This window comes from Nanorana parkeri, unplaced genomic scaffold (genome assembly GCF_000935625.1).
Source record: "Nanorana parkeri isolate BGI_ZX_2015 unplaced genomic scaffold, ASM93562v1 scaffold233, whole genome shotgun sequence".
In the NCBI taxonomy this organism is placed as follows: Eukaryota; Metazoa; Chordata; class Amphibia; order Anura; family Dicroglossidae; genus Nanorana; species Nanorana parkeri.
The window spans coordinates 1,355,478-1,368,271 of NW_017306501.1; the positions used below are offsets into that span (position 1 = coordinate 1,355,478).

Consider the following 12,794-nt stretch of genomic DNA (forward strand, 5'->3'; position numbering starts at 1 on the left):
CCTTTTGTTCGGGGGGGGGGGGGGGTGTGACACCAAAATGACTGTCATGACTGTCAGTCATTTTGTTTGTTAACCCTTACAATAGTGTCACCCGGGTGCGGGACGCACCCCCCGCACACCCCTTGTGACGCCACTGTTCCTAGGTTGTACAGTCCTGCTAATGTACCTCTCCTTGGTAGGCAATGGCTATTCATTTTCAATAAGTGCCAATATCACTGCAGATATTGGCAATGGACGCACCCCCCTTGTGACGCCACTGTTCCTAGGTTGTGCAGTCCTGCTAATCTACCTCTCCTTGGTAGGCAATGGCTATTCATTTTCAATAAGTGCCAATATCACTGCAGATATTGGCAATTAAAGGCAGTTTTGAGCCACTTTTCAGCATAAACCTACAGTTGCACACAGAAAGAAATGAAATTTCATGCACACTTCTATACTTTTGTAGGTTCAATCAAGTACAAAGATGGTCACACACATTACAATTCAATGATACAATCTCCTTTAAATTTACCAATAACTATATAGTTATTGTAGGAGTCTAATTTTCTTCTCTGCTTTCCTAAAAATTAGCAGTGGTTACAACAAAAGTAGCCACCCTCCAGAAGCAAGGACAGTGTCAGCACAGTTTAGTGTCACTGAAGCTTGTGTTATTCTTCACAGTGAAAATTATGGGCCAACACCAACATTGCCCCACTCAACTGTATGGAGCCCCATCTCCTTAATGCTGCACACCAGGCAAACATCTAAATACACAGATTAAATGCAAACAGTATATGGGAGCTCTTTTACTTGCCAAAGGATTTGTATTTTTATCCACTAAGCTCTGACATTTACACAGTTTGGTCACACAGTGAAGGAGGATGATACAGCGTTACAATTAAGAAATACACTACTGATACCACCCTGCCCCTAGCCTATTGGCCAGATAGTAAATGAGCAGCAGAAGACTGACTAGGTTAGCTCTCTTCTAAAAGTGCCCATACACCTTACGAATATCGGCCGATTTTTATTTGCAATCGCGTTTTCGTCCGATATTCGTAAGGTTGATGGGCAGTGTACAACCGCAAATACTGTACAATCGTAAGGCCCCATTCACACTGAGCGACATTAAAATTGCGCGATTTTGAGCGATATTGCGCGACGAGCGATATTGAGCGACTTGTCGCGCGACATCGCGCAACTTTTTCCTATTGGGCTGTATGCAATCAGGAGCAATATCGCTCGAAATCGCTCGAAAAAAGGGTCATGTAGGAGCGACAAGGTACCAGCGACGAGCTACAACTGATATTGAGCGATATTGAGCGACGAGATGTGAACAGCTCCATTGAAATGGATTGGAGAAGCTACATAGAGCGATACCGCGTGGAAATATGAGCGATATCGCTGCAAAAATCACGCGATAAATCGCTCAGTGTGAATGGGGCCTAAGACTTTTGACTTTCCAGCAAATTAGCAAACTTCTGTCTAATCGTACGATTAACACTACTCATGCGCAAAAGAAAATCTGTGCGGTCAATTAACAAAATTCGTCCAGGTGATTTCTGCTAAAGACCACTAATTGAACTGTGCGATGGTCGGGGCAGGATGGGGCTGCCGTATGAAAACCGTATGACTGTTCGATCATCGGACGAATGTTCGTCCGATGATTGCAAGAGCACCTTAACTGTGCTCTCCCCTCCTGTCAGCTTGTTCCCTTTCAGCATATTTGTATGCATCACACCTGATCAGTTCCCAGTGCTGTCCCTACCTCTGCAAGGCTAATATACAGGGGATTTAGGCCTGGTTCACACCTGGGCGTTTTACATCGATGATCGACGCGTCGCAGGGGGGCGGAGCCGGCGGGAAGTTTGAAAGTGAAAAAAAACCCATTTTAAAATAGGGAAAATAAGGAAAAAAAACACACAAAAATCCTACTGCCAGTGAAACGCGTGTTTCACTGAACGGAAAAACGTGCTAAAAAACGCGAAAGAAAAGGAGCTGAAAAACGAGCAGAAAAAACACGCCCAGACGTGAACCCAGCCTAAAAGAGGCTGAAATCATGCAGAGGTCTTCGAATCTTTAGGCAAAACTATAAAAAGAGACTCTACTAATATTTTAAAATATTAAACTAATAAGAGCATAAAATCAAGTCAAATTAAGGAAGGTTTAGGTAATTCAGGTTCAGGTATAAGCCACATGATGGCCATATTCCTAGGGAAGACTGCCTACTCCTGCAGATGACTGTGTCCTCCATAATACAGACCCATCCATAGAAATAATTAGGGCGAACAGTGCATATGCGAAGTGGATGTACAGCCCAATCAGGGCCAGGTTGAGCAAAGGCTGCGTGGGCACTTATTTAAGTGGGCAAGGCTAAATTATAAGTATATATTAGATTGGTAAAGGCCATCTTCATTCTTTCCTCTATATGTGGTGCTTGACACTGTGAGACCATAAATGTCTGTGGACTTAGGTTGCAGTTAACATTGCCCATGAAGACATAACTTCTTGCATCATTCCTACATATTACTTTTAGAAAGTCTAAAATGTCACAGCGTAGTTTACAGTGACAAATGTTTTTCCTAAACTTTAAAAAAGCCATTGCTGAAGCAAGCTATCTCCATACAATAAAATAATCCATATTCCTGAAGCATATGAAAAACTGTGACATCAAACACAGAGGATGCCATGATATAATACAGAAGCATAAAATGAATTGTATAATTCTATTGAATTACGATGTTTCATCTCTTCACAAAGTTACATCTGTTGGAAGCAGATAAAAGCACTTTCTATACAAATGGGCACATATACAGTGCATAGTCACAGAAATGCAGACAATACACAAAGTGGTAGAAGATGCCTTTCTTGTTTTACTGTGCACTCAATTACTATTTTTTTATTCCAAGTTTAAATAGACTGCACCTCAGAAGAAATACACATTACCAATATATAAAGGAAGACAATGATGTTCAGTCATATAAAAAAAAGCATTGTACAAAAGCTAAAGAAATCAAAATCTAAATGCTCCCACATTATGAAATTCTATTAATCAAAGCCAAATTCCAGGCATACAGGATAGTTTATCACTCTACACTGCATCTTAACACTGCCATGCTTCAGTACCCCATATCAAAAAATATATTTTAAATAACTGTATTTGCTTTCTAAAATTGAAGTCATGGGACAATCAGAGACCCCACAATGCATACTTTGCTTTGGTGCTGGGGAAGGGACTAACTCTGTTTCATTGCATCACTGGTCTGTAGGGAGGCATGTCCGAGGTTGGATTTGGGAAGAGTGGGGGATTTATTGCAATGTATAAGAGCTAAAGCTGGCCATACACTGCTCAAACTTTGGCTGATAAATAAATAGAAAGAGAAGCAAAACATTAATACTTTTAACGTAAGGGATATCAGGCAATTACCTTAAAGGTCCAACTATAACTTGGGGTCCTGCTGTAATGCATTAAGACATACTGTATGTGTTAATGTGAGTTGCATTAAGGCTGGGTTCACACTTTGCGTTCGTAATATGCGCGTTTGACGCACATTTCGGGCCGCACGTTTTTACTGCGATTTGCGGTCAACGAAACGCGCAACAAACGCGCGTTTACGAGGGCTATCCAGCTGTATCCTAATGGATACGCGCGGAAAATACGCCCCAAAGAAGCTCCTGTACTTCTTTGGGCGTTGGGCGTTTTTCAGCGCGTTCCTACGCGCTGAAATACGCCCAGGTGGGAACCATGCCCGTAGGAAATAATGGGATTTCACTTGCTGGGCGTTTTACATCGCGTCGATCAGCGCTGTAAAACGCCCAGGTGTGAACCAGGCCTAAGGCAGCCCACTCAAAAGAGGCACATAAACATTCAAAACATTGGACATGCAACATTTTTTGTAATGTGATGCACCACAATGCACAACGAACGCTCAACAAGTTTCAATGTTGCCACACACAGTTTTGAAAAGAATTGCATGAAGTGACATCTTGTGACACTTCAATAAGGAAAAAAGTAAACAGTGTGATGCATTGTAACAAGTGGCAGCGATCACATAAATATGACAATGACATGTGCATGTCCCCATTTACAGTAGTATCTAATGCACTAATATAAACCCAAAGATGATAGAAACATGACAAGCAAGTCCACACGTGGGTCAGATGTAAACATGTATAGACCCTGATGAAAGTCCCTGTAGGGTGCAACCTCCAATTTCCAGTGTAGAGAGAGAAAGTGCAATGTAGGTGTATATGGATTTAACCCTTTCATTGCCAAGTCCACCAGAATTCTTTTAACCTTACTTCACTTTTTTTTTTTTCAACTGCAGCTTTTATATGAGAATATATTTATATATGAGGAAACAAAAAATATGAGAACATATCTATATATACTTACAGTATATATACACATACATACATAGATGCAGGTGTGTCTGCAGGAGTGGCAGTGCTTGTGGAGGGCCCGGGGGCCACCAAAATTTTCTCAGGGACCACCAGTGGTCCACGGACCAGCAGTTGGTGATCGCTGCACCAAACCATATATTTTCTGAAAGCACAGGGCCGGTAGAATAAAAAAATGGTGCTACTAATTTTGTTGGTCATGCGATAATTGCGCAAATGTTTATCAAATCAATATTAAACCGATAAAAATTCACAATTAAGTTGATAAAAGCACACTAAAACCAGCATCCGTGCACACAAAAAATACTTTTCTGACTAAAACTGTATTGAGTTAATAAATAACAAATATTTGTACATTTTTAATTGCGCCTTTTTGCGAAAGGTAAAAAAATGAAACAATGCAAAACTGTAAATGAGCGACTTACAGTATGTTAAAAATCATTTGTGCACTGTGTTGGTGTGTGTGTCATGATAAAATGATGCAGACATACATTTAATCACAACACACACAATGAATGGCAATGCATCACAACGCTTTGCCGTGTATTGCCACACAGTTGAAATAATGTTATTTTGAAAAGAAAAAAAAATCAAGCACTGCAATGCGTTCTAACAATGCACCAGCTATTTAGAAACTCATGAATGAACAGGAAGTGATGTAAAGCACTTCCTGATCATTCATAATTGGGGACACATAGTACTATGTGTCCCCAGTTGTTTACTAATATTGGAGTAATCAGCTGATCACTCCAGTGTTTGTGCTGCACACAGAGGATCGGTAAATATCACACATATTTACCAATCCTCCACTCAGCCACACACACAGCCACTGTCATCCTGAAACTGACAGGATGACAGCGGCTCCGCTCTCCTCCCTGCTTGGCTATCCTGACAGCTGTGGCTCTCTCACTCCTCACCGCTCAGCCATTCTAAAGTGACAGTGCTCCCTCCGTGCAGGCTGAAGTGCTCCATTTCTACTCAGATCCCCGCTGCCTCAGCTTATAGAGAAAGGGGAGAGCAGCGGGGATTGGAGGAGAAACAGAGAGGGCAGGAGAAGCTGTCAGATGCCGGCGGGGAGAGCCCAGAATTTTTGTTAATAGCTGTTAATTACAGGGGACCGTCAGGAGAACCCTTCTGATATAAGTTCATGGTCGCTGAAGTGACCATGGGCTTATAGCAGAAGGGTGAAAGCCACTGACGTGAGGCTTACTGATGTGGCCAGCTGGAAGCGGTTGTGTTACGCTGTAAGCCTTTAGTTGGTGGCAGGGAAAGAGTTAATGCTTGCAGACAGTTGTCCCCTAGGAACTTTAAAAAATTGAGAATTTTGTATGATCTTTTCTTTGTATGCCACAGCTACTATGTGTAAATATATGTGTAATAGGTAGCACTGTTATGTTCAGGTAGTACTGCGAGAAAATAGAGGCTGACAATGCTAATTTCTCCTTCTGAAAATGCTAGTTGCCTGGTTGCCATGCTGACCAATTTGTTCCAATATTTTGAATCACTGACCTTGAAAATTGCAAATAAAGACTTCTCACTTTCATCTGACTTACTAGCCCTACGTATTGAAGCCATGACATGCCATCATAACAGCCAAAAATGGCAGCCCCTGATTTACACATGAAATTATGCTTTAGCTGATCAAATTCATACAGAGTTACCAGCAATTGATGGCCCTAGAATTATTGCTGTCACTCCAACGTTCATGGCAATACCTAACATGTGTGGTGCAATTACTGTTTACATACACGGGTACACCCAGTGCATGTGTTTGCATGGGGCGACAGAGTTGCTTCCAAAAATGTTTTCTGGGTTAGCTTTATTTATTTAACCCCTTCGTGACAGGAGTGTACACTGTACGTCCCACCACAAAGTGCCTAAATGATTGGCCGCGTACACTGTACGTGACCAGTTATTTGCGGCGCTGTAATGCTGGTGACCGCTGATTCTCAGCAGTTACCATTCATTAATGAATGCCTCAGTATTGAAGCATTCATTAATGAAATAGTTAAGCTTTTATAAAAGCTTATTTCTTTCATTAAGGAAAGAATGAAGCCGTTACATACAAATGCCGGATCGCTAAATAGCGATCCGGTATTTGACAGCTAAAGATAGCAGAGAGGTAGCAGAGTGTGTCACCTCTCTGCTATTCGTTTTGACAGCTCAATAGACTGGCCCGATGTCTATGAAGCTGTGTGATACATTTCAGGCACAATCTTACAATGTATCTCTATGCCTGAAATATATCACTTCTGATTGTCTAGGCACGATCAGAAACATTTAGTGAGATCTGATTCTGACATTCTGTCAGGATCAGTCTCTAAGGTTATTATTAGCTGTTCCTAAGTTTGGAGCAGTTTGTGAGCTTGTGTTAACCACTTAAAGTCCATTGCCTTTAAAAATCTCATATAAACTTTAAATGATTAAAGTGACATTAAACCCTCAGATTTTTTAACATAATCCAATACTGTAATGTGTGCCTTACTGTAATCCATGGATGTTTCCCTTCTCTTTGCTGCTCTTCCTTTTAAATCTGTATCTCTTCTCATGCTGGGCAGAACTTCCCTTTGCAGCTGGGTGCCTCTTCCTGTAGTACTGGCTCAGGTTGCAAACCTACACACAGACACCATGTATCCATTTCAGAGACAAGCCAGTCTGCTGCAAAACAGAAGTTCTGCCCAGCATGAGAACAGATACAGATTTAAAAGGAAGAGCAGCAAAGAGAAGGGAAACTACCATGGATTACAGTAAGGCACACATTACAGTATTGTTTTATGTTAAAAAATCTGAGGGTTTAATGTCACTTTAAGTAACAAAAACGTTCATGGCAATACCTAACATGTGTGGTGCAATTACTGTTTACATACACGGGTACACCCAGTGCATGTGTTTGCATGGGGCGACAGAGTTGCTTCCAAAAATGTTTTCTGGGTTAGCTTTATTTATTTAACCCCTTCGTGACAGGAGTGTACACTGTACGTCCCACCACAAAGTGCCTAAATGATTGGCCGCGTACACTGTACGTGACCAGTTATTTGCGGCGCTGTAATGCTGGTGACCGCTGATTCTCAGCAGTTACCATTCATTAATGAATGCCTCAGTATTGAAGCATTCATTAATGAAATAGTTAAGCTTTTATAAAAGCTTATTTCTTTCATTAAGGAAAGAATGAAGCCGTTACATACAAATGCCGGATCGCTAAATAGCGATCCGGTATTTGACAGCTAAAGATAGCAGAGAGGTAGCAGAGTGTGTCACCTCTCTGCTATTCGTTTTGACAGCTCAATAGACTGGCCCGATGTCTATGAAGCTGTGTGATACATTTCAGGCACAATCTTACAATGTATCTCTATGCCTGAAATATATCACTTCTGATTGTCTAGGCACGATCAGAAACATTTAGTGAGATCTGATTCTGACATTCTGTCAGGATCAGTCTCTAAGGTTATTATTAGCTGTTCCTAAGTTTGGAGCAGTTTGTGAGCTTGTGTTAACCACTTAAAGTCCATTGCCTTTAAAAATCTCATATAAACTTTAAATGATTAAAGTGACATTAAACCCTCAGATTTTTTAACATAATCCAATACTGTAATGTGTGCCTTACTGTAATCCATGGATGTTTCCCTTCTCTTTGCTGCTCTTCCTTTTAAATCTGTATCTCTTCTCATGCTGGGCAGAACTTCCCTTTGCAGCTGGGTGCCTCTTCCTGTAGTACTGGCTCAGGTTGCAAACCTACACACAGACACCATGTATCCATTTCAGAGACAAGCCAGTCTGCTGCAAAACAGAAGTTCTGCCCAGCATGAGAACAGATACAGATTTAAAAGGAAGAGCAGCAAAGAGAAGGGAAACTACCATGGATTACAGTAAGGCACACATTACAGTATTGTTTTATGTTAAAAAATCTGAGGGTTTAATGTCACTTTAAGTAACAATTTTGTCTAATAAATAAAACATATATGTGTATCTAAAAATAAATAAATATCAGTCAGCGATTGATTCAACATCAGTGAATTGTCTTCTTTAGTATTATGCTCCCTTTCTAACCCTTTGCCTATTACTGACAGTCAAAGAAATGTTAAATCAGTAGCGATTTTACTCCTGTGACTCGAGGCCTGTTTTAATGGAAGTCAAAAGAAGAAAGCAACATAACACCAAAAATTAAAACTTCTTCAACTTGAGTGAGTGACATTTTTTAATTATTTTAAATACCTCCCATAAGAGTGATAAGCATAAAATACAAATAATACAAAATAATTCAATTAAAATGTGCATGGTAATTAATTTACCAAACTGTGAAAGATTTTCACCAGCTTTAAAGTGACACTAAACTCAGGAGTTACATTTTAAAAAATACATTCAAGCACCCTATTAACAAAAATGTAACTTATTTGTGCATCACTTAGCTGCAGATCCTTAATCTGAATTTGTGGTGACACAAATTCAGCCTAATAATAACCAAAGATTTAAAAAGTCAATTTATCAAGCAGTTTATCAAGTGACTGGTTGATATAAACTGACAAAAAAAAATAAAGTGTAAAAAAATAAAAAAAGTAAACAAAATAAAATAAAGTGTAAAAAAATGAAATAAAGTGTAAAAAAAATCAGAAAATAAAAATTATATGCAAATATATTTGTTATACTGTAATTATTATAAAAGAAATTCCTAAAAATAATAATTTTCTTTACGTTTTTTTTATTTTTATATTTTATTTAAACTAAGTGAGGCGTTAGGTACACATGTTTGATATAATTATATAGCCCTATCTGTCCTCTAAAAAACAATATATAATATGGAGGATGACTACTTTTGTTCATCATGGTTCCTTTGTGTGTTGTAAAGTAGCCACCTCTCCAAGCTCACTCCCATGATAGACTACAATCTCAATACAAATTAGTAAACTAAACATGAGATTGTAGTCCATCACGGGAGCAAGCTTGGAGCGGTGGCTACTTTACAACACACACAGGGACCATGGGGAACACAGGTCTCCACCCTCCAGAAGGAAGGACAGTGTCAGCACCAATTCAGAGATGATTTGAGGATCTACAGCCGAGTGATACACAAATAAGATACATTTTTCTTAATAGTTAAGGTGCTTGAATTTATTTTTAAGAATTAACTCCTGAGTTTAGTGTCACTTCAATATTTCAGTTAAAAACTTAATTGTTCAGCTGAAAGTTTTATTTCATTTTTACTGGACTGGAGTCCATGCAAAAATTGGTTTGCTAGCCAACCATAAATAATGCAGTCTTTTGAAGTATTTCCCCAGGTCTAAATGATTTCCATACTATCTACATTTTCCAACTTACTTGATGTGGATATTTGCATTTCATACCCAGTGCCCACCATAAATTGCTGTGAATGTTCCACTGTTAGCACTGAGTTGGCAGCGGTAAGGTATTGAGTTTTTGTTAGGGCTCTGTACAAAAAGGACAAAGGGGAGCAAATTTAAAGTAACTACAAGCACCAGAGTGTGTCTGCTATCCAGCAAACCTATATCTTTGCCCTAAATAAGTGTAGGTTCACTCAAAGTCCCCAACACTTATACAATAGCAATACAAGAATAAAAATGCAAATATTTGCTTATAGTTATATGAATAGAATATTTAATATTTTTTCTACACTGGTAAGCTTACTCAACTGGGCAAACAGTAGAGTGTAGTAACTCACGGTAACCAATCAGAATTCATGTTTCACTGATCTGACTATAGTAGATTAAAATATGATTGTTTGATAAGGGTTAGTGCACTTCTGTAAACATCACTGCTGTTTTTATTAAAATTCTATGAAACTTTCTTGAGGCTTGCTCATAGCTATGATATTTTTCGCTAAAACATACATACACTATGTTGCCAAAAGTATTGGGACACCCCTCCAAATCATTGGATTCAGGTGTTCCGTGAAATTTCCTTGCTACTAAATAATCCACGGTCAACTGTTAGTGGTATTATAACAAAGTGGAAACAACTGGGAACAACAGCAACTCAGCCATGAAGTGGTAGGCATCGTAAAATGACAGAACGGGGGTCAGTGCATGCTGAAGAGCACAGTGCGCAGAAGCCAACCAACTGTCTGCAGAGTCAAAAGCTACAGACTGCCAAACTTCGTGTGGCCTTCAGACTGGCACAACAGTGTGAAGGGAGCTTCATGGAATGGGTTTCCATGGCTGAGCAGCTGCATACAAGCCTTACTTCACCAAGTGCAATGCAAAGCGTTGGATGCAGTGGTGTAAAGCACACCGCCACTGGACTCTAGAGAAGTGAAGATGTGTTCTCTGGAGTGACGAATCACGCTTCTCTGTCTGGCAATCCCATGGACGTGTCTGGGTTTGGCGGCTGCCAGGAGAACGGTACTTGCTTGACTGCATTGTGCCAAGTGTAAGTTTGTCGGAAGGGGGATTATGGTGTGGGGTTGTTTTTCAGGGATTGGGCTTGGCCCCTTAGTTCCAGTGAAGGGAACTATTAAGGCATCAGCATACCAAAGACATTTTGGACAATTTCATGCTCCCGAATTTGTGGGAACAGTTTGGGGATGGCCCCTTCCTGTTCCAACATGACTGCACACCAGTGCACAAAGCAAGGTCCGTAAAGACATGGATGAGCAGATTTGGTGTGGAGGAACTTGACTGGCCTGTATGGAGTCCTGACCTCAACCCGATAGAACACCTTTGGGATGAATTAGAGCGGAGACTGCGATCCAGGCCTTCTCGCCCAACATCAGTACCTGACCTCACAAATGTGCTTCTGGAAGAATGGTCAAACATTCCCATAGACACACTCCTAAACCTTGTGGAGGGCCTTCCCAGAAGAGTTGAAGCTGGTATAGCTGCAAAGGGTGGGCAAACTCAATGTTGAACCCTACAGACTAAGACTGGGATGCCATTAAAGTTCATGTGCGTGGAAAGGAAGGTGTCCCAATACTTTTTGCAATATAGTGTATATGTTCTACATATATAAAAAATGTTCACACATATTCCCCATTTCAGACATACAGGAGCATGCGAACACCAACAGGAGCATTATTTTCAAATGCTCTTATAGAATGCAGCATTAAGCAGAAAAAGTCACTTCAAATCCAACCACACATCTAGCCTGTGGTGTTTTATGTGGTTCCAGAATTCTCTGACTTCTAATATGCTCATAAACTAAATTATATTTAATTATATTTATTCTGCGAAAAATATTAATATTCCTTTCTCCATTTTTATTTATGTTACAATGAAACCTATTTTGGCAATGGAGCTAATGGTCAAATGAGAGTTTTAAGAATTGGAGAATTAAGCTTCAGGTATCTATTAGTTTACATAGATACCTCTACAGCTGTATTTTGGTGTGTGTTGTAAAGAGCTGAATTTACCAGTAAAATATCACACTTACCCTTTCTTCCTCTTCTCTAAAGTCTGGCATGGTGCTGATACAGAGGCTAACGGCTGTGATGGCCACAAAGGAGACCGATAAACAGGCAAAAATCTTCCCAGGAATCCCTGAGTGGGGGTTCTCAACCATGTCCCTGAGATGTTTCATGCACTGGGCCAATCGCCCACTGTCCTCCAAGGCACTTTGTGAATTTTCCTTGGAGGTGCCAAATTCTCCCTCATACATCTTGGCCTCAGCCAGTTCCTCTTCCTTCTGCTGCAGTTTTCTAAGGCAGCACCACTCCAGTTGTTCCTCCTCTATCCCCCAATATATAAGTTCTTCCTGGAAGGATAGGGCACACATTTCTCTTAGTATCCTCAGTTTCCCAGCTGCCAAAAAAGTCATAATAGTCCTAAAGGCACAAGGGTTACGATCGAAAAAGAACTCATTGCAGTTAATGTCATAATCATCACATACATCCATTATTTCATCATAATTATTACAGGTTCTTAGTTTTCCCAGCCTTGTCAATGGACAGTCTTCCAGAGTGGTCCATGGGATTCGGTACTTGATGCCACCTACGTTGATAATTATATGTCGCATTCTGTCTTCCACTTGCCCCCTGTAACATCGCTCCTCACCTGGACGAAGGAGCTTAGCTGTTTTATAGAAGACCCCCTTCCTGGTCTGCACCTCACATAGGTTTTCTATATTTTTGATTCTGAAGGAGGTAAAGTCGGCCTCTGCTTTGCCTGCCAATAATGCCATTTCCTGATACATTAGTTTTCTTCATTGAGGCAACCACTATTTCTAGAGAAAAACAGAGTGCAAAACAGCTGCCGATCTGAAAAAGAAGAAAATGTATGTTAGTTGGCACGGTTTATGGGACCAAAGTACAGCAAAATAAATATGAATGTGTTCCAGATATAGTATCTCTATAATCAATTAACTTCAACTGCTGTTCAGCCTTGCATGTACTAGAGAAAGCTGCTTTTGGTGACTGTATGAAGAAATTATTAAGATTCATGATTTATTGCCTTCTTTCCCTCTGCACA

General features: G+C 40.2%; 1 protein-coding gene across 1 annotated transcript in view; it reads right to left on the reverse strand.

Annotated features, from left to right (window-relative positions):
- The window catches only part of KCNG2 (potassium voltage-gated channel modifier subfamily G member 2), a 35,350-nt gene extending 22,793 nt beyond the window's left edge, over positions 1 to 12,557 (reverse strand). Inside the window, exon 1 of the mRNA XM_018556304.1 lies at positions 11,761 to 12,557. Coding sequence (XP_018411806.1) covers positions 11,761 to 12,519 — 759 coding nt within the window. The 5' untranslated portion in view covers positions 12,520 to 12,557. The remainder of the gene's footprint in view (positions 1 to 11,760) is intronic.
- Positions 12,558 to 12,794: the final 237 nt, after the last annotated feature.